The 27,655-nt window shown below is 35.9% G+C and overlaps 1 protein-coding gene across 1 annotated transcript in view; it reads left to right on the forward strand.

The window, feature by feature from the left end:
- Positions 1–27,655, forward strand: part of LOC131428441 (glucose dehydrogenase [FAD, quinone]) — a 131,937-nt gene that overhangs the window by 65,661 nt on the left and 38,621 nt on the right. Inside the window, exons 2-3 of the mRNA XM_058592395.1 lie at positions 25,877–26,072; positions 26,151–26,277. Of these exons, the coding sequence (XP_058448378.1) occupies positions 25,923–26,072; positions 26,151–26,277 (277 nt within the window). The 5' untranslated portion in view covers positions 25,877–25,922. The remainder of the gene's footprint in view (positions 1–25,876; positions 26,073–26,150; positions 26,278–27,655) is intronic.

Below are 27,655 nucleotides of genomic sequence, written 5' to 3' on the forward strand. Positions count from 1 at the left end.
AACACTTCATTTGCAATATGCAAACCTGCCAAAGGTAATCATAATTGCGCGAGACTTCACACGGTTATGATTAACTCTTTGTGTGTTTGTTTTATTCGCCATCAAATCGAAGCGTTAATTTCCGTTGTTTCGTAGATGGAAACTTAATCCCGGAGAGGAATAAACTGTGGCACTGTTTTGCAGATGTTCATTATCACAGTTAGTACATATACCAAACATTGAGGGCGGATATTTAACGTTTAATGTTTGCCAATTTGATGTAATGCAGCAGAACAGTTCGTGCTTGATTACTAATAGGTACTCGTCTTGATTCTCACTACAAACATTGCCACTATAGGTTCATAACTTCAATTGTACCGTTAGCAGTTCAACTTGTGGTATCAGTTCAAATATTTGGTGAATTTAACTGAATTCAACATATTCAAACGCAATAATTTAAGTCGCAATTACACAGATAAAATAAATAAAATTTGAACGACATTAATTGAATCGAAAATTTAATTGCAACCAATCCAAAATGTAAAACTAAATTAGAATGCATTCATTACCGTTTTGATGAATAAGGTTGCACTTGTAAATTAACTCTTTCTGAAATGTATTGAAAAATAAAGAACTTTCTTGTGGCTCCACATTTAATTTCCTGCTCCCAATATGTGCCTGAAAAAATAAGTAATACAATTTAAATAGTTATTTTAATTATTTTTTTTAAATAGTTATTGAAAAAAATTGTAAATTACAAAATTTACAATTTTTTTCAATAACTATTTATTGGAATAGGAGTTAAAATTAAATTATTAAGATTCAAATTTAGTGTTCAGCCACAAGTGGTGACTTTACAGCTCTATTATATACATAATTTGGTTATTGCCTTGGAGACATCATTTGCTTCCGCAATTATGTGATTTTTGTGTATGGAAAACTGTAAACCTACTTGTATTGTGTAATGAGGAAAAAGGAACTTATATACTAACTTACTAACTAATACAGAGAGTGAATCGATTCGATTAAAGATTGCATCGAGTTTTGTTGGAATTTGCTTATAATATTATGTGAGATTACATCTAATGGTTCTATATTTGTGAGTCTGTGTAACTCATTTGTACTAAACCAGGGAGGACGCTTCAAAATCATTTTCAGAATTTTATTCTGAATCCTTTGAAGCGTTTTCTTCCTGGTGGAACAACAACTTGACCAAATTGGACTGCATAAGGCATGGCTGGTCTGAAAATTTGTTTATAAATTAACAATTTGTTTTTTAGACAGATCTTAGAATTTCTGTTTATAAGAGGATATAAACATTTAATATATTTATTACACTTTGCCTGGATTCCTTCAATGTGATCCTTGAAAGTGAGTTTTTTGTCATACGTTAAACCTAAGTATTTAGCTTGATCAGACCATGTCAATTCCAAGCCGTTCGATTTGATAATTTGATTATTGTTTGGCTTAAGAAAAGAAGCTCTTGACTTATAAGGGAAGGTAATATGCGTTTTTGCTGCATTTGGTTTAATTTTCCATTTTGACAGATAATCACTGAAAATATTTAAACTTCTTTGTAGGCGACTGCAGATCACTCTTAAGCTACGATTACATTAGTCAGTTTATCTGCACATATGTAGTATTCTTCGATATAACTTATATTGCTTCTTGAAAGAAAACAAAACAAATTGATTGCGCATCACTTAGTACAACCAACAAAACACAGTTTTGCTATTGTAGGTACTTTTGCAACCGGTGTAAATGAAGTCGATTCGATTGACCATTATCTATTAACATGACTTACAAACTGTATTAAGTACAAACTGTCAATTTGATAAAATTTTATATTATTCGGCCGTCGTACTTTAAACGACGGCTTAGAATTTTAAATACTTATAATTTAAAAAATTGCAAAAATGAAATTTTAAACACGCAAATTTCAGGAGTTTTGGCCTTTTTTAACCAAAATTTCTGAATATCGGTCGATATCGGCGACCTCTACGAAAAGTGAGTGATTTCCGTTTTTGCCATTCTCTATAGAAAGGTATTAGAATTGCTGGAAAAACCGACTTTCGAACGGAGCCTCGGAGACCCATAGTGTTATATACCATTCGACTCAGTTCGACGAGATCGGAAAATGTGTGTGTGTGTGTGTGTGTGTGTGTGTGTGTGTGTGTGTGTGTGTGTGTGTGTGTGTGTGTGTGTGTGTGTGTGTGTGTGTGTGTGTGTGTGTGTTTGTGTGTGTGTGCACTTTTCGAAGATATTTATAAGCGCTCATTTTTCTCAGAGATGGCTGAACTGATTTTAACAAACTTGGGCTCGGGGACGGGTATAGCGTGATGGGATAGTCGATGCCTTTCACGCAGCCCGCCTGGGTTCGATTCCCAACCCCGCACATAGGGTCAGAAAGATTTTCTGGTCCGAAGAGGCGAATGACCTAAGATGTTAAAGCCTCTATAATTGAAACAAAAAAAAAAAAAAAACTTGGGCTCGTTTGAAAGCTACTCTCGGGTCCTTGATCAAATTCAAAGATCAAATGGCTGTGACTTTTGGTTCCGGAGAAATGATTGTGTGATTGTGTTCAGAAGTTTAAGCACTTCAAAAAAAGCCTCATACAAAATTTGAGTTAAATCGGGTAAGGGGTGCTGCCCAGCGGTTAAAGTTTGAAAATTTTCGCTCTTGAAAAAGCACCATAGGAGGGTGTACATGAAATTGCCGATATCGAAATTTTTTTTTTTTTGATGCCAAAAATCTTAAAACTGCATGAAACGTCGAGATTTAGTGTTATTTAAAAAAAACGTTTCATGCCATTCTAAGACTTTTTACATCTAAAATTTTTTTTTCGAAAGGCATTATCACACCACTAGGTGGATTAAGAAGGGTTTTTCGACTATTTCCGGTGCTCCAGAAATAAGAAGTCAGGAATCAAGATAGCCCAAGGCTTTGCTTTGGATTCTGAAAAGAACCGTTACCATTTCTCCAACTTTCAACAAAGTTGACAATTATTTCCACGAACAAAATTCTGAACAAATCGGTTGCCTCTCGTTTGGTGAACGGCGCACAAAGTTAATCTGCCATATGCTTCTGTGCCCTTTCTTACAGTCCTAACGTTCCGCACCGATTCGTAGCACCCATGAAGTTGGACGTTGTATGGACTAGTAACAACAAACGATTCTCTTTGAAAATCGACTAACAAATAAAATCATGTATACGAGGAAATCCAATTAATTTCTTGCTTGATTCTATGTGGACACACTGAAAATGGTTTGGAACTAAATAATTTGACTGTAATTGCTTAATATAAAAGCATCATTTATGGCCCTTAGAACTGTCGATTTGTACAGGGTCCGGCACTCGAAGTGTAACCAACTTCAGACCGCTCGCGCACCTGACGCACGGGCATCAGCTCTCTAGAAATTTGCTAAATGACAGTTCGGAGTTGTATTGTTTACAAGCGCAAGAAAGCATTTTGCCAAAAGTGAACGCGAAAAGAAAAATCAGTGATGGATTTAAAACGTAATAGTGTGATTGCTTTATATTTAGATGGAAAATCACAACCAGCGATTGTTCGTGAGCTCAAACACCTTAAAGTGAATATAGTTTTTGTTTGTCGCAACATAACTCATTACAATAATACTGGTAGCATCGCAAAACGTCATGGAGGTGATCATCAAAAGACTGCAACATCACGTGAGATGGTTCAAAAAGTGAAGAAGCGACTTGAACGAAATCCTCGACGAAGTGCCAATCAAATGGCAAAAGAACTGAAAATATCCGACCGTAGCATCCGCCGCATACTGAAAAATGATCTGAAGGTCAAGCCTTACAAGATCCAAAAGGCGCATGATCTCACACCGAAGCAGCAACAAGTTAGACTTGAGAGAGCGAAGGAGTTGCTTCGTTTGGCCGAAAGCGGTCAATTTCCGAACATTGTATTTTCTGACGAGAAAATTTTTACAATTGAGCAATTCGTAAACTCTCAAAACGATAGGGTTTACTTGACCGACCGTTCATACGAGAATTTGAGTCATCGATTGGCCACCAGGAGGCAGCACCCGCAACAGATAATGGTTTGGGCCGCTGTAACCGCAGATGGGCGCTCTTCAATCGTTTTCATCGAGCCTGGCGTCAAGGTAAATGCGACATATTATCGGGAAAGTATTCTGGAGGTTGCTTTGAAGCCGTGGGCAGACAAACATTTCGGTGGCAGACCATGGACGTTTCAGCAGGACTCGGCACCGTCTCACAAAGCTCGAGTGAACCAAGAATGGCTGAAAAACAACGTTCCGAGCTTCATCACGTCCACACAATGGCTCTCGAATTCACCAGATGCGAATCCAATGGATTATTCTCTTTGGGCCATTTTGGAGAGCAAAGTCCGAACTAAAAGATACACCAGTCTCGAGGCGCTGAAAAAAGTTATTGTGCGCGAGTGGGCCAAAATACCTGCAAGTCACATTCGGGCAGCTTGCGATTCGTTTTTTGACCGTCTCAAAGCCATAGTCAAGGCAAAAGGTGGTCATATCGAGCAAAAGTGAATTGGTTCTGAATTTTGTATTATTTTTACACATTTTGTACTTTGAATTAAGTAAAAGTAATTTTCCAAACTGAATTTATGGGCTTTTTAATTGGTTACACTTCGAGTGCCGGACCCTGTATATGTATTCTCTTCATTGTGTTCATACATTGATTAATTTTCCGCACTTGTTTGTAGCGAAAGCCGCACTGCGGACGAAGTGAACAATGAACATCACAGTTCGCTTTCACATCTCATCCAAGTCAGTCAATAAAACAAAACCGCTTACGTTCGGGACAGAAGAAACCAAGTACAGTATTGTGTAGTGAACAATAGAATGACCTCGAAATGAGTGAATCAAACGAACAAAAGCTATCGCCGACACGAAAAAATACAATTGTTATACAATGACTTCAGGCAGTGCAAAAGTCGACCTTCGATACGAGAACTTGAAGGTTTGCTTAAGGAGCAAATGCATCTTGACATTAAACGTGTGCATTTACTTCAATGCAATAAGACAAATAATGCTATTTACATCCCGTTTTATAAAGAGTTGGATGCAATTCAATTCGCAAAAGACAATAACAATGTGCACTATGTGGAACACGAGAACATTTAGTACAACATTCCAATATATATGGAAGATAGTGCTATAGAAGTGCGTGTGCATGATCTTCCCTCAAGCGTCACCGATTCTTATATTCGCAAAACTATGTCCCAATACGGAGAGATTCTCTCTATCGAAAAAGTGGAAGAATTTTTTCCCCGGTATTCTAAATGGCGTACATTTATTACGCATACACTTGAAGAAGGCTATACCTTCTTATGTGATTTTCGGTCAAGATACAAGAATTCCGTGCAAATCATTTGTTACTTATGACAATCAGATGGCCACATGTCAATATTGCCAAAAAGCTGTTCACTATGGTAAGCCATGTGATAAACTGGACAAGGAGACAACCACACCAAAGGACAATGGTGCTTCCTTCACACCAACCCCAAGCAACCCAAGTACACCTGTGACAGCCACCAACAACAATGAAGCATCCCCTTCAACGAATCCATCATCATCCCCTATAGAACAAAGTACACTAGCTGCAGTTAACAACTTACCCTCCAACCAACCAGCAATTGCAACGAATGTACAATAAGGTGCATCTACAGCAACTAGCAACGAAAAGAAGACGGAAATCGACAACAATACCATCGATGCGGCGATGGATGACGAGACGATCCACGAACGAAGTGCCCCTCAATCCTCGCAGGAGGGAAATGGAAGCTCCTCTCCCCCTAGAAAAACGGTGACAACGAGATCCAACTCAAAAAAAATTATTTAAAAAATCGGCTCAATCGGCCACGTAAAGCTTGTACGCAAATAGGCCTGAATAAAAATATCTTTTGAATAAATTAAAAAAAAACAATTGATCAAAAATTCAAAAATTCAAAATTCGCTGAATGATGTAATCGCAGGATTCATTTCAGGCTTTCAGAAGGTGGTATTTTCTACGATATTGATGTGCCGTATGCTGGCTTTATTTGCACTCGTTTGGTGCGAATTACTAGATTGGCACTAAACTGATAATTTTCAACTTCGATTTGCAAGAAAAGTAATATTAATAGTTCTTTAGATAACATTTCGATCCATTAGAACGACTGATTTTGTATAATGTTCCCCATCGTTGTCCACATATCGTTTTCTTTTCCTCTAATGCAAACGACCAGATGCTGGATGATGCAATCACTTTTTTTAAGTGAAGCTAACACTGCGAATGTCCACCAGCAGATATGCTCACAGAAGAATTCGCCATTGACTGAAGCACCAATTGAATAATGTCGGGTGTAGTTCAACTGTCTTGGCGTAGATGGCAGTCTGCGCACTCGATGTGTCTCCGTTCGTGGGTTATCATAGACTGAAGTTAGCAAACGTGCAACAGGGTCTATTTATAGATACGGTTAATTTTAATGTTTCGTGTTTGGATCTATTTTTTCACTATTCAAACAATTTGTTCGCAATAAACGTGATATTAACAACAATCTTACATTCTTTTCCATGCGCTTCGTGAAAGGATTAGAGAAAATACTCAAACAGAGAAAAAGTTATTAAGAAAACAGATCTGGAGTAATTTCCATATACTTTCGTGTTGTGAAATCTTGAAAACGGACCCAGGTGAGCATAATAAAGAAAGATGTAGTCCTACGTCAAAAAATACTCCGTAGCAGTCTCTGATAAAGAATAATAACTTCGTGGGCCAAACATCAGAATGTCATGAAATTGTGACAGATAACTTTTGAAGATTGGTACACCATTTATGTGAGTATCCCGGAACTTATTGTGTTAAATATAAGAAATAAACAAATGGAGCAGTTGAAAAGATCAAATAATCAAAACAGTTCATAACAGCCGTTATCCTCCCCATATTTTCGAAATCGTAATGTCAAACCTCTTCGCTTCGGCTCTAAAAAGTAATGTCAACACAAAATAAAAGCGCAAAATTAGTCATACCTCCGTTATTGCGACACGAAAATTCGAGACGATTGAACCGATTTCCATCTTACACTTTAAGAGACCCGACCAAGAATAGCAGATCTCATTCAAATTAATGATATCAATGGTGAAGCTGAGATGATTAGGAGTAGAGCAACTCTACAAAAAAGCAGAAAGTTTTCCTACGCTCTTATACGCAGTTGTTCAATTTTTGGAAAGGTCATTCAGACACGGCTAACTTTATATTATTCGATTTCTCTGTAGAAGCCTCAAACCGGCAAACAAATGGAGATATAAAAAAAATGGAGAAAACTACACACAGTGAGCCTGATATATACTATTAAGAACACCATTCGAAAGATAACCGTTTGTTTGGAGGATGGCTGTCGTGGGTGGATGACTGTTCAGGACTCATCGCTTTATAGTAGTTGAAAAGCTGTTTTCACAGTCGATGGAAAAGGCAATGGGGCGAAATGGTGTTTTGCCGTTTTCACAGTCGGTTGATAGCTGGCAACTAACACCCACCATCTGTTGACTAAGTTTCTGTGGACGGCATATTATGCTGTAATAAAGTTGAACTATTTATGATGCTGTCAACCGGATCGGATCTTCATCCCTGCCGTTTAGTTACAATGAGAGTGACGTTCTGTGGTGCTTGGGTCATTCTAAAGAGAACAGTTGTTCAATTGTATTCCAAACTTTATGGTTCAAGAATTTCAATTATGACAATTTTACAGCGGCAGAATTTATTCAGCAATGTTTTTTACTGGTAATCATGATTTCAAACATCGCGCTCATGACCAATCAATAACACTTCCACCCAGCAAAACTTCTTATACACTCATCGTGACTTGATTTATTCCACTATCGTGCTTCCGACACAGCACCCCCACTGCTTCTGGCTGCGGATGACTCTCCGACCCGCTAATAATATTGCCTATTGAAAGCCGACGATGATAAAAACTCGCCAGCAGCCCGATTTCACTTTATTATTGAGGGCCTTCGTAGACCTACACTTCCACCTGGCACAGTCTAGGATTTATATTTTCCGGTCCTTTCGTTACACTTCCCATTGCAGTCATCTCGTTGCAGGAAGATGATTCGACGGAAAATAAAGAAGAAGTCTGCGTTCCAATCGTCCACGGATGCCTCATTGTTTTCAATTATTCGAGCTTATTTCGTGAGCTTTGTCTATGTCTTCCTCGGGGAAGGTAAAACAAAGACGATCATAAGTCAGCGATATTTTCCATCCGAGGGAAACAATAACCGTATCAAACCAAACCGAACCGAACCGAACCGACTGATGGTGCTCTTGGGAAATTGATCCGAACGAAAATTTTCGTGTATCTAAAAACCGGCAGCCGCAGTCAGTCACGGCTGAACGAGGGGAGGATCTAAGCCTTGTCATTATCCAACAGCGCGAAGTTCTCTTCGGTTCAACGTTGGTGATTTGTCGAGATTTATGCAGCTTTCACTGACTTCTGCACGAGAGAAGAATAGGCTTTCACCGATTCCCAGGTGGCCGGATAAACTGACCCCTGCTAGCAGTTTCGTTGGACAATCGTAAGCACTTTCGCCCCTGCCGGGCACCTGCTGAAGATGGTAAGACCGGAATCGAGCTGAAGTTTGCTTATGGTGTTTTGATTGCCGATTGTGCCGTAGGTTAAGGACAGTGAGAGTAGTTAGAAAGGGAGACAGAGTTGTTTTTTTTTAGAAATACTGGAAGTATTAATATTTAAGCATTCATTAAGCTGGTACTGAACAAATCTCCTTCAGAGCTGTGAAGTTTTGTTTGACTAATTAACAGTTGGATATAAGTTTCATTGCTGGATGAAATCTTGTTCATTTTAATTGCTTATGCCCAAAACAAACTAACAAAAACCACACTCAGGCAAGCGTCTTATTGCTGCTTTGGATGATTAGGCTGTGCAGTGCTTGAAGCCAATTAGCTCTTGAAACGCACAACAAACATTTAAGGGATATTTAATCAGTACACCGTTATTGTATGCAAATCGTCAATCATGTTGAATCAGAAAATCACAAAGCCGTCGATTCTCTTATTGGTTTTACTAATGAAAAAACGTGCTTAATCCACCTAGCAGTGAGATGATTCCTTTTTTATCAATCCGCATGTGTTTTTGCATGAATATTCTTCAGTGTTTCAGTTCTCATGACATTATTTTAATGACCGTCGAATTAAGTGGCAATTTGAGATTTTATTCACTAATTACTCTGTAATATCGAAACTGCAAATCGGATCGAATTTGAATCTAAAAGTATAACAATCGATTGAACATTCCATGATATGTCGGAGTAAGTTTCACTTTAGAATTTAGGGTGATTTAAGGTACTTCCAGGACCGGTATTCACAAACCAGCATAGCTCAAACCGATTCGTATGGCCATATGACGAAAAAATTTCAATATTTTTGAGTCCAACTTTTAAGCTTTTCGGGATTATCATTTTCTATACCGGTTTGAATTTAAAAAATTCATCATCCTGTAATTCCAGAATCGGAAGTCAGAATTGGATAATATTAATTAATTTTGTCTTCGTAGACAAAATGGCTTTTTTTTAGAAAACGATTCAGCTTTGAGAAACGATTCGATACTGGAACCTGAATTCAAAAATCGGTGTAGCCGAAGTCAGATAAATTTACCTGAGTAGCTGTTTAGTTTACATTCGTTTCAACATGTTCGAAAATCAGTATGAACATTTTTGAGAAACAATCGTAGTACGAATTAAATCCGAATCGAAAACTGAATACCACTAAGACTGAAATAAGTTTATTTGGTCATCGACATTTTATACTAATCATCCAATATCCCCGAAACAGGATGCTGGATCTGACTAAAAAGTAAGATGTTTTACAGGATCTTAAAACTTTTCATTTGAATTTTAGATCAGTTCAGCCAGCTACGAGAAAAATGGGTCCACAATTTTAATTTCGTTTCACATATCATCCTGTAGTTCCGGAACCAGAAATCGGATCCAATCATAATTCAGGAATATTGTTTAGGAGCATACGACTTTTCATAAGAATCTGAGTTTGTAGAAAACGGTTGAGTCATCTCCGAAAAAAATTGAGTGAAATTATTTGTCACACACGCATTTGCCGAACTCGACGAACTGATTCGTATGGTATATGGCTGTTATGTTCTTCCAGCATTTATTGCTGTAAGTAGTTTCAATCAATATAATTATGGAATTGCTTTCAACAGGAAAATGCTGCCCTCATTTGGTTTACATATGTCATATTCGAACAATTATGTTGCCAAAAACGAACCGTGCTAAAATCGGTCCGTTTTTGGTACTTAGAAACAATTGTATGTAACAGTATTAAAAAATCGTGTTGTACGTTGGTCCCAAGCATTGCTTTGTCATACAGCGCTCAAAACTCCTACTGCTGGAATAGGGGAAAAGTCGCTTACACAAAAATATCGATATCTCCGTTAAAAATAGACGGATTTTACAAATCTATGGCTTGTTGGATAGCTATAACCGTGCGGAATCTAAGTCTGGAAATATATTCTGTTTTCAAGGTCAAATGTGACAGATACTGTCAAAAAACTGAAAATTTTGACATAAAACTTCGCATAACTCAAAAAGTAAACATCCGATCTCAAAACCATTCAATAGCGTTCTGGGTGACGGGGAGACCTTTCATTTGCGACTAGTTTGATCAAAATCGGTCCAGTCATCTCTGAGATCTTGACCTCTTAGTTGATAACACACATACAGACACATACACATACACACACGGACATTTGCTCAGTTCGTCGAGTTCGAATCGATTGGTATATGACACTCCGCCCTCCGGGCCTCGGAAAATTTTTCTAAAGTTTGAGCGAATTTTATACCTAATTTTTATATTTATAAAAAAATAGGTAAAATTCCTGTGATTCACTAGTAAAAGTCGAACTGAAACGGCCAATTTTGTACGTGAAACTGTTCTCTGTTTTCTACTTTTTTGACCAGTAAAAATTGGGACAAGTGTCACATAAGTGTGGATGTATGTGTGTGCATATGTGTCAAATAATCGCACTAAGTTTTCTCACAAACTTAGGTTGAAATGAAAGGTCTCGTGGCCCCTTACGGAATTCCTTAATTTTATCCGAATCCGACTTCCGGTTCCTGATTATAGGATAAAGTGTGTTAAAAATTTGATACCGCCACTTAATCAGTGAAACAAAATACGTTGAAAAAATTCTAAACTAGCCTCAAAACTACTTCAATCCAACCAACATCCGACTTCTGGCTCCGGAAGTATAGGTTAAAGTGTACTAAAAATGGTATACCGTCACTTAAAAATGCGAAACAAAAAAAAGTTCTCTAAATTGGTCTCAAATCTACTTCAGTACTGATCCATTATCAGTAGACGGTCGAATAAACCGATTGCGACTATCCTGGTTCCTGGTTTCTGATTACGAGAGCACCGGAAATAGTGGTCATATTTCCCAAATGGATCTCACTCACTTAGGTTCAAATGAATAGTCTTGTAAGGTGTAAGGTGAAGTGTGTTAAAAATGATATTCAATCAAAACTAGTAGAGTTTGTGCGTTATGTTAGTTGATGGCCATACGAATCGACTTCGATTATACCGGTTCCCGTATTCCGGTTTCGGAAGTACCTGAAATAGTGGAACTCACTTCGTTTTTGCCTTTGTCATATAGAAAGGCTATGCAATCGCTGTGAAAACCGACTACAACCGAGGCCCGGAAGGCCGACTTTCATATACCATTCTACTCAGTTCGTCGAGATCACAAAATGTCTCTGTGTGTGAATGTATGTATGTATGTATCTATATATGTGACAAATAATTTCACTCAATTTTCTCAGAGATGGCTGAACCGATTTTCACAAACTTGAATTCAAATTGAAGGTCTTAATGTCCTATACAAAGTTTCTGAGTTTCATTTGAATCAGACTACCGGGTCCGGAATTACAGGGTGATATGCATAAAAAAAAGAAGAAAAATAGTCACACACGTTTCTCAGAGATGGCGTGACCGATTTTCATACAATTTTCTTGAATTTCATTTCGATTTTCATACAATTTTCTTGAATTTTATTTGGATCCGACTTCCGGTTCCGGAATTACAAGGAAATACAGGGTCCGCCATGTAACTTTTTTTTAAACATGCAATAAAACACAAACGGTTCATCCAATTTCAAAATTAATTTTTTCATATTAAAGTACAATCCTTCCGGTTAATTGTGGAATATAATTTCATTCAAATGGCTGCCTCGGCTGGCCTTGCAGTACGCCATACGGTCGATCCAGTTTTTTAGTACATTTTCGATTGTATGCAGCTTTATTTCAGCTATGGCTGCACGAATGTTGTCCTTCAAGGCTTGGATTGTCTCTGACTTGGCCACATAACACTTATCTTTGACTGCCCTCCAAAGATAATAGTCTAACGGCGTCAAACGACATCCGAATTTCGACTGGTAATTCGATCTTCGAAGATTGTGCGCAGAAAATCGATCGTAGCGTTGGCTGTGTGGCACGGAGATCCGTCTTGTTGGAACCAAATGGTGTCCAAGTCTTCCTCTTCAAGTAACGGGAAGATCCAATCGTTGATCATGGCGCGGTAGCGCTCGCCATTGACAGTGGCGGCGGGTTCTGCCTCATTTTCGAAAAAAAATGACCATATGATGCCGCCAGACCAAAATCCGCACCAAACCGTCACTCTCTGAGGATGCATCGGCTTCTCTATGATAACGAGCGGGGTTTTCGTCCCCCAGATGTGACAATTTTGCTTATTAACATTAACGAGAAGATGATTTTTTTTTTCAAAAATCGGCGTCTTCTAAAGGGTGATTTTTTAAGAGCTTAAGAACTTTTTTAAACAATAAAACGCATAAAATTTGCAAAATCTCATCGGTTCTTTATTTTAAACGTTAGATTGGTACATGACATTTACTTTTTGAAGATAATTTCATTTAAATGTTGACCGCGGCTGCGTCTTAGGTGGTCCATTCGGAAAGTCCAATTTTGGGCAACTTTTTCGAGCATTTCGGCCGGAATAGCCCGAATTTCTTCGGAAATGTTGTCTTCCAAAGCTGGAATAGTTACTGGCTTATTTCTGTAGACTTTAGACTTGACGTAGCCCCACAAAAAATAGTCTAAAGGCGTCAAATCGCATGATCTTGGTGGCCAACTTACCGGTCCATTTCTTGAGATGAATTGTTCTCCGAAGTTTTCCCTCAAAATGGCCATAGAATCGCGAGCTGTGTGGCATGTAGCGCCATCTTGTTGAAACCACATGTCAACCAAGTTCAGTTCTTCCATTTTTGGCAACAAAAAGTTTGTTAGCATCGAACGATAGCGATCGCCATTCACTGTAACGTTGCGTCCAACAGCATCTTTGAAAAAATACGGTCCAATGATTCCACCAGCGTACAAACCACACCAAACAGTGCATTTTTCGGGATGCATGGGCAGTTCTTGAACGGCTTCTGGTTGCTCTTCACTCCAAATGCGGCAATTTTGCTTATTTACGTAGCCATTCAACCAGAAATGAGCCTCATCGCTGAACAAAATTTGTCGATAAAAAAGCGGATTTTCTGCCAACTTTTCTAGGGCCCATTCACTGAAAATTCGACGTTGTGGCAGATGAAATTATCTTCAAAAAGTAAATGTCATGTACCAATCTAACGTTTAAAATAAAGAACCGATGAGATTTTGCAAATTTTATGCGTTTTATTGTTTAAAAAAGTTCTCAAGCTCTTAAAAAATCACCCTTTACAAGCTGATCGCCAGCCCAGTTGGAACTATTTTCAAGCGTTTCTCAAGCGTATACACAACCATTTTCGTTCAGCGGAAGGATAAAATAAAGTTTCTGTCAAATCAGAAGTGACATTTAGGTTACCAATGTCGAAATAACAGCTAGTTAAAAAAATGTTAGATGGCGGACCCTGTATGTGCAAATTATTTAAAAAAATGCGCACTCAATTTTCTCGGAAATTTCTGAACCGATTTTCACGAACTAAGAAGCAAATGAAAGGTTTTAAAATTTTTTAAAAAGACCCCGAGAAGTTGATTCAGATCCAACTTCCGGTTCCGGTATTACAGTGCGATTAGTGAAAATTTTCAATTGCAGTATATTTTTACAAGCGATGGCGAAATTTTTTCACAAGCGAAGGCGAAACGAGGTGCACATTTTTATAAAATTTACTGCTAAATTCATCTACTTGGCAGATCTTGTTAGTTAGTGAATATATCAAATTACTTTGGGACTACTTCGTCCCGCGAAAATTGTGAAGAAAATCTCCAAAAACTGAACTCACTTCGATTTCTCAGAAATGGGTTAAGCCGATTTTCACATGATTCAAATTAAAGCTCTCATTGTCTTTAAATATACTGTGTAATTTCATCCTGATCCGACTTCCGGTCCTGAAGTTATAGGGCGATGAAAAATATTCAAAGCATTCAAATCGTCATTCAAAACGACGATGCAAAACTAGTACGCATCGGTACGTGCGGTTTTGCTCCGTTCGCAGCGTGCTTTGTTCAATTTCGTATAGCGTGCAGGGTTACCACATTAAAAGAGATATTTTTCAGGTGAAAAAAATGTAAATTTTTAATTCTTTTATTCAATTTGTATCTACTTGTTAGTGTTATTACAAAATCATGATAACGATGCTTTTCTATAAAAGTACATTTATTACGTTAAAAGGTTATGTTAGTTTATACCCAAAGAAAAGTTTCTTATTTTATTCAAGATTAAACAAAAAATTTCTTCACAGAATCTTCTAGTGGTATTTTTGGAAATAAAAGTAACATAAGAAAGGCATCATTACACCACTAGATGGATTAAAACAGGTTTTTTTTCAGAGACAGCCTAAGCGATCTGAGAACTGTTTCATTCTGAAAATTATACTAGACTAGCGGACCCCTGCACACTTCGTAGCGCAATTATATTAGATTAATGATTCTTGGATTTCATTTGAATCTTAAATCGGTTCAGCCATCTACGAGAAAAATGAGTTACACAGTTTTAATTTCGTTTCTTATATCTGTTGTTCCGGAACCAGAGGTCGGAACCAAACATAATTCAGGAACCTTGTTTGGGAGTATACGACTTTTCATATGAATCTGAGTTTGTAGAAAACGGTTGAGTCATCTCCGAAGAAAATTGAGTGAAATTGTTAGTCACACACGCATTTGCCGATCTCGACGAACTGACTCGAATGGTATATGGCTGTTATGTTCTTTTAGCATTTATTGTAAGTAGTTTAAATCAATATAATTATGGAATTGCTTTCAACTCGAAAATTCCGCCATCATCTGGTTTACATATAGCATATTCGAACGATTATGTTGCCAAACACGAACCGTGCTAAAATCGGTCCGAGGCAAAATATCGTGCAGTCTTTTGGTTACTTAGAAACAAAGGTATGTAACAGTATAAAAAAATCGTGTTTTATGTTGCTCCCAAGCATTTCTTTGCCAAACAGCGCTCAAAACTTCTACTGCTGGAATATCGGAAAAAGTCGCTTACACAAAAATTTCGATATCTCCGTTAAAAATGGACGGATTTTAACAATCTATGGCTTGTTGGATAGGTATTACCGTGCGGAATCTAAGTCAGAAAATATATTCTGTTTTCAAGGTGAATTGTGACAGATACTGTCAAAAAACTGAAAATTTTGACATAAAACTTCGTATTACTCAAAAAGTAAACATCCTATCTCAAAACTATTCAATAGCGTTCAGGGTGACGGGGAGACCTTTTATTTGCGACCAGTTTGATATAAATCGGTCCAGCCTTCTCTGAGATCATACAGACACACACATACACACACGGAAATTTGCTCAGTTCGTCGAGCTGAATCGATTGGCATATGACATTCGGCTCTTCGGGAAAATTTTTCTAAAGTTTGAGCCAAACTTATACCTATTTTTTATATTTATAAAAAAAGGTAAAAAGACAGTGGTTCCTAACCCAACGAGTTCAACATTTTTTTTCTTTCTACATACATACAATTTTATCAGTAAGTATCATTGGAATGCGTGGAATAAAAACTTTTCACCTTTGAAATTGCCAATCAAAATTGTTCCTTCAATAACATTTGCTATTAACCTTTTATCTTTAAACTTTCTTTCTGCGTTTGCTTCCGTATCTTTTGCTCTTGGTCCCCTTTTTTCTGTACCTACAGCTGTCCCGGCGAAATTCATACCACTTAGATACAATCATCTTAGAATGAAAATTATTTCGAACACTACACAGACGACCTGTGTAGGAGTTGGTTTCAGATGAGCGTGGTAATGATTACTCACGATCAGTGAAGTGGAATGGTAAAAATTGTTTTATCGCGCACAGTTTTCATGTTCTGTCAAGATTAATCAACGATTGCTTTTCATTCGATCTCAGCAATTTTTCAACATGGGTTCCATGTACACTTTAAACTTCGAAGCAGCTTTGAGAGAAAAATATGCTCAAAAACATCTTGAATGGGTTGATATAATTTGGGTCGCTTCTGGGCCAATTGAAGAGGTTTTAGCTCAAATGAACCGTACTTGAAATTTGAAACATGAAATTAGGTCATTTTGAGAAAAATACGAACAAAATCTCCAAAAAAAAGCACAAAGACATCCTTCGAAGATTTCAAGCTATTATTCATGCCTAAAATGAATCGATTTGCTTTTATTGTGTTTGCCTGAAGGTAGCAATATTTAAAATAAGTTTCGCTTACTCGTAACAGTGATTTTGAACTTATGTAGGGCTATTGTTCCAATAGCCATCTCACTAGTAGACTCGTCGTATTATTTTACCGATTGCTCAACTTCCATGGAATCAACGAGTTATGATAATATCGGATTCAATATCTTTGCTTCGACTCTAAGATACCTCACTAACAATTAGTTTTCGTATATGAGATGACTAAATTCATTTCATTTATCAATTGATTGGTAATGATTATGTAAAATTTAGCCGATAAAATAAAACAAAAAAACATTCCTCGAATTCAGATGGGATTGCTCCATAAGGTTGTGTGCTGAATAGTTTTGGTTTTTGAGTTAACGGCAACAATCTGATTTTTCCACTTGCACACAGAAATTCTTTTATCTCTGAATGAAATTTCAGCGCATTGTGACAGCAATAATTACGTCCATCGTGAAGATAAGGATTCCTGAAATTCAAGAAAACAAAAAATCATAAGTCAGAAAAATGCCAACCTGTATGCTGTTCATTTGGCGCCCACCTCCGCATGAACGTTACCTTTCGAACCGAAAACATCATTTGTAGATCGGTCCACGCATACCAAAGATCATTAGCTATATATATATATATATATATATATATATATATATATATATATATATATATATATATATATATATATATATATATATATATATATATATATATATATATATATATATATATATATATATATATATATATATATATATATATATATATATATATATATATATATATATATATATATATATATATATATATATATATATATATATATATATATATATATATATATATATATATATATATATATATATATATATATATATATATATATATATATATATATATATATATATATAGATATATATATAGATATATATATATATATATATATATATATATATATATATATATATATATATATATATATATATATATATATTGTGGAAGGGAGAGGGTATAGCGTGATGGATTAGTCGATGCCTGGGTTCGATTCCCAAGCCCGCGCATAGACTCAGAAAGTCAGAAATGATTTTAAGGTAAAACCCTCCATAATCGAAACAAAAAAAAATATGTTGAAGAATCCTGCAGTATTAAATATGACAGTGGACTAGATAGGATTATGCGAGATTGATCGGATTTGATTGAGTTTAATATTCATAACTAATCAAGAGTTTAGAGTAAGCTTCCACTAGGGGAACCATCACTATGATTGGCCAACAATCTCCTTCCTCGTTATCTATCATGGTGACTTGAATTTTACCATAATATAAAATTATCAAACTGTTTTTGAAGAGGTTTCAACATTTTCCAAGCTTCATTCTTTCTAACCCTATGTATGGTGTTGGGAATGGAACCCAAGCAGATAATGTGAAAGACACCGACTTACCCATCTCCCAATACCCGTCCCCAGGTACCAAACTTTTCCACATTCATGAATATAAATATTACAGTCTTTCAATTTATAATACTAGAAAAGTCATACGCTTACTTAATTTTATCATCTAAAATATTGTTTGGTGAAAGATATATTAACAACAACACACATATAACATCAATAACAACACTATACAAATCTAACCAGTTTCATACGTGTATATCCCTAGAGTTGATTGAAACACTTCATTGTATAATGAGGACAAATATCCCTCACGCGATGGATGAGGTGGAAAATAAATAAAGCAACAGAAGCATCACCAACTGTCGTGTGAGAGGTTCGTTACGGAGCGAAGAGTTTCTTTCACGCTACAGAATCTTCTGCGGGGTTCCTAATGTCATCCACTTGCTATTTAACATCGAATCTTATTTCTAGCCTCAGTCAACATTATTTATACACTCTATTCGCTTGAGTGCATCACCACATCCTCTTCTGAGCAACGTGGATGGTCTCGACTTTTTTATGCACTTCTTACCGAGACAGACACTATATGAGAATTTCTGTTTAACTATGAAAAAAGTTGCTCATAGGTAAAGCTTAAGTAGGGGAGTGTGGGGCAAATCGTGACATTTTGAGTTAATGGTTTTTTTCCTGAGTGTACTGTTATAGAAAAAATACACCTTCTGTTGTTTTAAATGGTTGAACACTCCAGTTTGTTAGACAATCGATAAATAGTATTTTTTAATTTATTAATTCAAGATAAAACATAAATTGTCCAAGTCAGTCTTGTATCACGAATTATCACGATACCGGGGTTATTTGTGACATTGGATTGGAGGAACTGTATATAATGAACTGCATTATGAAATCAATGAAATACTGTAAATAGCCAACAGTGATGCCCAAATCCATTTTTTTAATGAATTCCCTAACTACTTTATAGATTCCATTTTTCTTGGGACATCTGCGTTCCCCAGGAAATTGTCTGGGAATTGGTTGCTTCGTAGAAATTGTGTTTGCTCCTTTACCAGTGCGTTTACTTCGGTGGTGCCCGACTTTCGACCTCTTTTCGTGACATGGCATTCATCCGTTCACGAAAATTATCAAATGGATCGAAGAACCTTGGCGAGGGGCAGGACTTCAAGAATTATGTTTGACCTTGAGACATTAAACAAATTATTTCTTTTCTTTATTTCTTTTATTAGTGATGGAAGACAAGGTCGAAATAGTAACCGTGGGCGAATAATTGAATAATAGGAATAATTAAGTGTATATTCAACAATTGGTATGAAAATTAACGAAAGGTAATGTGTCACAAATTACCCCAACATCATATCAGCTGTTTTTCAAAGAAGGACGTATCTTACAAAAGTAGACAAATCGAGGTTCTCTCTCCTACCAATAAATGCTTCAAAATCCTACAATTTTGTCTAAAAATTCGTATTCTGCAAAAATCTCAATCTTGGTAATACCAAGAACTATAAAAGGCGAAACTGTCATTCCATTTGTTTACGCAAGTTTCGCCCTCCGTGTTCCATGCCAACAAACAGGGCGATACTTCAATTGCTGGTAAGGAAGGGCGAAACTATTTATTTTCTTTATTTTAGATAGTTACCGAACCTTTTATTACTGGAAATAGTAAAAGAGACAATAAAACTACTCACAGATTTGGCTTAGTAGCGAAAACCAGTCAATTTCATGAAAAATGCGCAAGGGCGTATCTTTATAATTCACACAGGAAGTATAAAGGTAAACAAATCGAAAAAGGGCGAAACTCTTTTTATGTTGATTTATTCAATGGATATAGAAGGAAAGTGGTAACATTTGCGTGCCTTTTGAAAATAAACTAACAATTCATCGACTAATCATAAATTGATCAGAGAATATACGATAATTTCTAAACACGATTTGAAACCGAAGTCGAAACATTCATCGATGATTTTCTCCATTTACTGTCAATGTTAGATTCGCCGTTCTTTGAAAAACAGCTGATATGTCATTTTCAGTTTGAATACCGTTCATCAAGAGAACATTGCAAACAATTTGCACATACATAACGATCTGGTGATTGTAAGTTTCCCTCTCGTACGATATTGCTAACTAATAAATTTTCGGTTAAAATAATAAGACTATCTAAAAATTGTACTCATTCGACGAAAACACGTTGACTGCCACTAAAGAATTTTAAATTTTCTTAGCACATGGATCCTGGTGGTACGTATTTCAATTTTTTTTCAATTACCACGAATTGCCCTGGTCTTCTCTACTGTCTCTTAAAACATAAACGTTCCAGAGTCGATTGTGTTCTTTGAGATTTCTTTATTTTTTCAGATCTCATTAGCAGATTAACTAATAATCTCACTTCAGTTATACCGGTCCCCAGTTTTCGGTTCCGAAAGTACCGGATATAGTAACAAATAACTCTTCAACGGAACTCCGGATTCGCGGTTCAATGCATAGGGGCCCTAGTCTTACAAACCAGTTGTCGTATGTTTGAGCCCCGACCTGGAAGGATTTTTAGTATCAGTAGAACCGTAGCACCAGCCATACAATGATTTTATACGCTATGAATCGGCTGCAAATTCTGTTGAAATAGGAGGACAAATTCCACTCCCACACAATTTCAATAAGGTTTGTCTTCCGGTTCCAATATTATAAGGTTATGAATATTGAAAGTTTCAAACCGTCATTCAAAGTAACGAATAACATAAAAACTCCTAAGAACAGTGTTAAAAACTATTTCAGTGTCTGTGCCTCGTTATTTAATGTCCAATCGAATTTACTTACACTGTAAGGATCCCTAGTTTGTGGCTCTAGAAATACAGAAAAAGTGGTCCAATATTCAACACGATTCCTGAGAGATGGCTGTGCCAGTTTTCGACTTCCAGTTCCAGTATTACAAGGTAATGAAGCCTTAAACTTTCAAACTGTCGTTTGAGAGTGACTGCGCGAAAAACGGAACAAATCTTTTAAATTATTCTCAACACTTCACAAATTGAAAAAGAAATGTTTGTTTATTCCTAAATAAACTTTCTAGTTTTTATTCAAGTTTCAAATATTTTATTATGGAAAAATTCAAAAAATTATTTATGAAAATATGCGCAATATGAGAAAGGCATCATTATACCACCAGGTGTATTTAAACAACTAGGGAAAATTGACCCGGATGCCAAACCAACATACCATTCGACTTACTTCATCGAGTTGAGCAATTTATGTGTATTTCTATGTCAAATAATGTTATTTATTTTTCTCAAAGATAACTGCACCAATTTAAAAGAGGAAGAATTCTTTCAAATTTTTGTTCAAAGCTGATTCAATTTGTAGGTTATGTTAGTTACTGACCACACAAACCTACTCCGGCCATATCGGATTCCAGTTCCTGGTTCCGGAAGTACAGAAAGTAGTGGTCTATAAGGTAATTAGCTTCATTTTCTCAGCGAGGGCTGAGTCGATTTTCACAAACTTAGACTCAAATCAAAGGTCTTATGATCGAATAGGTTGAAATTCAAACATCCCGATCCGCATTCCGGCTCTGGAACTACAGGGTGAAGTGTGTGTTTACAGTTGTAAACCGTCATTCATAGTGACGCTGCGACGGAAAAAATCGATTAAATTTGGCTCAAAACTGTTTCGATTTGTATGTAACGAACGGATTTCGTCTACATCGCTTCAATGTTTTCGGTCCCGGATATACCTGAAATAGTAGTCGTAAAAGGAAAAACAGAGCTCACTTCATTTTCTCTGAAACGACAAAAAACACTTAAATGAATAGTCTTATGGTGCTGGTAAACAGCGATTCAGTTTTGTCAGGATCCGACTTCCAATTCCGGAACAAGAGCATGAAGTGTTTTCAAAATTTTAAACCGTCACTTAGAGTGACGATGCAAAAAACGAAAAAAATCCTCAACAATTAACTTATAACTTTCAATACAAATTGTAAAGGTTATGTTTGTTGTTTCTTCTGTTTCAAGAAATTGTCATATACAATTGGACTCAGCTCTACGAACTGAGCAAATGTCTGTGTGTGTGTATGTGTGTGTGTATGTATGTAACAAAAATATGCACTCACTTTTCTCTAAGACGGCTGAACCGATTTTCACAAAATAAGATTCAAATGCAAGATCTCCTAGTTCCATATCCTGCTATTGAATTTCATCCTAATACGACTTCTGGTTCCGGAGATATAGGATGATATGTACCAAAAAATAGATAAACACACTTTTTTCAGAGATGGCTCAACCGATTTCCACAAACTCTTATTCAAATAAAAGGACTAACAGTCCCATAGCCTGCTATTGAATTTTATTTGGATCCGACTTCCGGTTCCGGAGTTACATGGTAATATGTGAAAATTAGAGAAAAAGTGTGCACCCATTTTTCTCTGAAACGGCTAAGCCGATTTTTACAGTCTAAAATTCAAATGAAAAGTCTTATAGATTACTACAATTTTTCTAGAACATTTTATCCGGATCCGACTTCCGATTCCGGAACTAAAGCGTGATGAATGGAAAATTTAAAATTTCATTAGTATTTTTTCACAAACGATGGTCAAAAACAGGTACAAATCCCATAAAACTGTCTGATAAATTCTTCTAGTTTGCAGAGCTTGTTAGTTTGTGGGCATGAAAACTTAATTCGGCACTACTGGTCCCCTCTTTTCCTGTTCCGAGAGCACCGAAAGTGGAGAAGAAAAACTCCTAAAACTAAATTCACTTCGATTTCTCTGCGATGCTTGAACCGATTTTCACAAATCTTGATTTGAATTAAAGCTCATATTATCTTTGAAGCCACTGTGAAATTTCATCCGGATCCGACTTCCTATTGCGCAATTACAAAGTGATGAGTGTCAAAGTTTTCAAATCGCCATATAGAATGACAATATGTACCTCACCGAAAGAAGAAGAAAACACAAAACAAACTATGTGTGCTTTGTTCTGTTTCGTACACGCTATAAAGAAACGGTTACGGATGTCTGCTACTGGTGTGTGATATTGGTAAAAAACGGTGCTGCGGTTGATAAAAATTTTAGCTATTCTGTGATAAGCGAGACTGAAAGAATAAATGAATGTCAATGAATTCAAATTTATTTGAAAAAATATGCAATTTTCACATCCGGTAGTATAGTAATACCGTGCCGTTGATGTAGTGATGTCAATAATAATAATAATAATAATAATAATAATAATAATAATAATAATAATAATAATAATAATAATAATAATAATAATAATAATAATAATAATAATAATAATAATAATAATAATAATAATAATAATAATAATAATAATAATAATAATAATAATAATAATAATAATAATAATAATAATAATAATAATAATAATAATAATAATAATAATAATAATAATAGTAATAATAAAAAAATGTAATAATCCTACTACATGTTTTATACTGCTGATTTATGCTGTTTAGCTTGACTTACATATGTATGCAGAAGTAACAGAAACGCAGGTTCGCTTCGTTTGTTAGATTTCGTTTAATTGGTTTAATCGAAATAGAGCATGAGATAGTAAGTCTGAGTTTAACTAGGTTCAAAACTGTTCCAATTTGTAGGTCATATTTGTTAGTGGCAAATGAACCAACTTCGGCTATTCCGGTCATCTGAATACGGTTTCGGAAGTATTGGGAATAGTGATCAAAAAATGTAAAAAGGACCTCACTCACTTTTCATGGCCAAATCGATTTTCAAAAACTTATAGGTTCAAAGAAAAAGTCTTACAGTTTCATACAGAATTCCTAAATTTGTTGTAGATACTACTTCCGGTCCCGGAACTACAGAATAAACAGGATTTGTAGAGTTTGATATATTAAGTCCGAACAAACTTTCCTATTTTTTTTTTCTTAATTTCTATTCAATGAACAGTTGTTTTTGCGAATTCCGCAACAATATATTGGATGTTATGAGTAATGTTAGAAAGACATCATTACACCACTAGGTGGATAAAAACAGGTTTTTCAACTCAACAATCATGTTTTCTAATTTGAAGCATTAAAAAAGTTGGTCTTACACACCCGACGAATAACCATAATTAGGTCAAGGCACAAATCACCAAATAACTAGGGGAACATGCCACTTGAGCCAATTAGTTCTGATAATTAGGTTAAAGCCGGGTCAAAATAAACTACATGAAGAAAATTTTATACAAAGTACGTTGATTTCAAATTACTTTGTATAGTTGAATTTATCATAAAATTATTTGTAAAGAAATAGACAGAAAGATCGATAATCCGTAGGTCGCCATTTTGTATTCTATAACGCATTCAAACAACTTCTAAACCAGATTTATCACCACTATTGCCGTCACACTGTCAAACAGCGAAAAAAGTTCAATTGATGTTATGGTAAAACACTTCTCAAAAGACACATTTGAAATATTTCCCATTAATTTGTATCACCTGTTTGTAGAAAGTTTCGCACGGTGAGATGGGGTAATCAATTATAAAACTAGACCATTCATACAATTATGAATTTAAATTTTGGTGACCGACTGCAACGACGCATTCTTCATTACTCATCCCTTTTTGCTCGTTCAAAACTCATTTGCATCGCACTATCGAACAACAAACCTGTAACAATTATTGTGACAGTCAAGGCCAACTATGAATTAAAACCGGTGGGGACAAAAACTAGTTACCAAAAAGCGACCTTTAAATGCACAATATTCTTGACCTTTACGTCCCTCGTTCATCGCCCCACTAATTTCCTTGATCTTTAAAAGCAAACCGGACTACAGAATGGGAATGGAAAGGCACGGTAAGAAAGATGGCAGACATCGTTATCATAATCCATCGGACCATCGGAAACGGTTGGGATTTGAGACAGTTCTGCTTCGTACATTAATAAAAATACACCACCAGTGGATATTTGAGCTGCCCGTTGCAAGTCAAGTATTTCATTTCAACGAGTAGAAAACAGTTTCAGTGAGTGTTCAATACAATCGGTCATAGATTCGATCCATAGGTGGCTGAAAAAGTCGATTCGAATTAAGGCCATTTGAGTGCAGATCGTATGAGGAATTATAAATTTCTCCAAAACATTATCTGAGATTTTACGAATTGCAACAGTAGAGATTCAATATCAGCAGGTCCTAGATCAGTGCTCGCATGTTAACTTCAAACATACAAAACGGGTATAAAGTTGAATTTTGGGATTAAGAGTTTAAAGTAAAACTTTAGACGTCAATAGATTATGTCAGATCAAAGTACAAAGTACGAACGAACGAAGATAAAGTACAATGCATCGTTGTGATTCAAGAAAACCAAGGGCCTCAACGCTGCCTTTCCCATTGTGAAGAGCCCGTAATGTGATTATAAAACTTTCGACCACCAGAAATGTGTCTACTAGCGAACTGTACTTTTTATTCCTTACGCTACCCATTTAGATAACATGCTCAAACGAATCTCAAATAAATTCTCACTGTTTATGTTTTCAATTTCCATAGTCTATAAATTTTGAACTAACAACAATGGTGACGGTTTATAGAATTTTCATCATCAACTAATCCAATTCATTTCTAAGCGCGTAATTACCACGGTTTCAATTGAAAAGGCCACACTGCACACCAGTCCGTGTTTGGAATAACCTTGCACTAATTTCTGCTACAAGCACTTGGAGCTTTCGAGTTTCCCAAGACGATAAATTGAGGAAAAAAATCGTGTTGTTTCTCACCGCGTCTTCGAAAGAAGACACGGCCACAATCTGTACTCACAAAGTAACATTGGGATGTATGTTTGAATGAACTAATCGGAGTTTTGTTTGTTTCGTTTTTTTTTCCTTTTCAGATCTTACTATTCGTGATCTGCATTTTTAGCAAACTACAGCCGCAGGATGTCTTCCTGCGCTTGCCCGATGAGCCCGCCAATGGGGACCACATTGGCGGCACTCTGCGGTGGATCACAGTACATGCTGTTCATGGGTCTGCTGGAAGTGTTCATTCGCTCCCAGTGTGATCTGGAGGACCCCTGCGGCCGGATGAAGGTAATCGATTTAAAAAAAACAAAACGATGAGTTCATTGTGCTACATGGATGTTTATTTGTTTTTACTTGCATATCCAGACCAAAACAACCAGAAGTACAGACTACGAATATGATTTCATTGTTGTGGGTGGTGGATCGGGAGGATCAGTGATGGCGTCGCGGTTGTCGGAGATTAAAAACTGGAAGGTGTTACTGATAGAAGCGGGTGAGTAAGATTATGCGAAAAATTACAAAACCTTGTGATTATACTTCTTTAAATGATGCCCATGAATGGTGCACGCAAATTTACGTGCAATGACATGTAATATTGTATGATTTATAAAAAAAGAGATAGCGACTGTAGCGATTTGAACCGACAGTCAATCGTCCGTTAATCGACTAAGCCACAGAAGCACATATATGTTTGCCTGATGAATGAACAGATAAAAATAATGAAACTCATACGACACATACTTAGAAAATATCGTGTAAAATCACGTCTATATAGACGCATATAAAAGATTCGTCGTAATTCACTTAAATTTACAGATCAAAGTACACAGATAAAAATATTTTGTGAATTTACATCTATTTTCATGCACATATTTGGAGCAGGTAATTAAACATAAAGTTACTTTACAATTCTGTAGGTTTCAATATTATTTAATCGCAAACTAAGCGTTAATTCAAATATACGGCTATATTCATTGAAAATTCAATGCAAACCGATTTAGTTTTGCATCGATGAAAGTTTTCAATCAAAATTTCGATTCAACCCATGTCTATTCCATGTTACTATTGATTTACATGTCGTGTAAATTTCATTATTTCTTTCTGTGTATGTTAAGATAATATTTTCTCCGTTAAATAAGCAGAAGTTTACATCGATACAGACACAAAAAATATTGTTACATGTTAATAGATGTAATATTGTGTCATCATCAAAGAAATTAAGGCATGGTTGAATTTACGTCATATTTAAATTTAATTTTTTCTAAGAATGCAGATAATAGTAATATTAAGTAGACATAAAAAGAATCGCATACTCGATTGAAAAACATCATCGATGTAAAACTAAATTGGAATGCATTGGCTTTTCATTGAATAAAACTGTATTTTTCAATTAACGCTTAATTTTGCTTTGGAAGTATATTAAAAAAATTGGTAATGTGAAGTAACCTTTTATTCTATTTGTTGCTTCAAAATGTGCTTAGAAAAGGATGTAAACTCACAAAATATTTTTATCTGTGTGATGCATATGAATATATACAGTCATGCTAGCACATGCTAGCCGAATGCAAATTACAGTCGAAAACGGCAAGATTCATTCTAATCCATCATTGAGTCATTAGATTGGTCATTGGTTAAATGGAAATTAACGTCAATGGAATTAGGTCACCAGTAAAATTCACAATTTTGGTGTGTGCAATGCAATAAACAACCGGTCCATCTGTTGCAAATGATTAAATTAATTTGGATAATTAAGATTGAATAAGATTGTTAAGATTGAAGCATAGGAGAACTAAGAATGTTTGTTTTTTTATCCTTTATTCATCTTTTGAAAAGTGGTCGAATTCTACACTCAAAAATGTTAGTTCCTCATT

The sequence above is a fragment of the Malaya genurostris genome, chromosome 2 (genome assembly GCF_030247185.1).
Source record: "Malaya genurostris strain Urasoe2022 chromosome 2, Malgen_1.1, whole genome shotgun sequence".
NCBI lineage: Eukaryota > Metazoa > Arthropoda > Insecta > Diptera > Culicidae > Malaya > Malaya genurostris.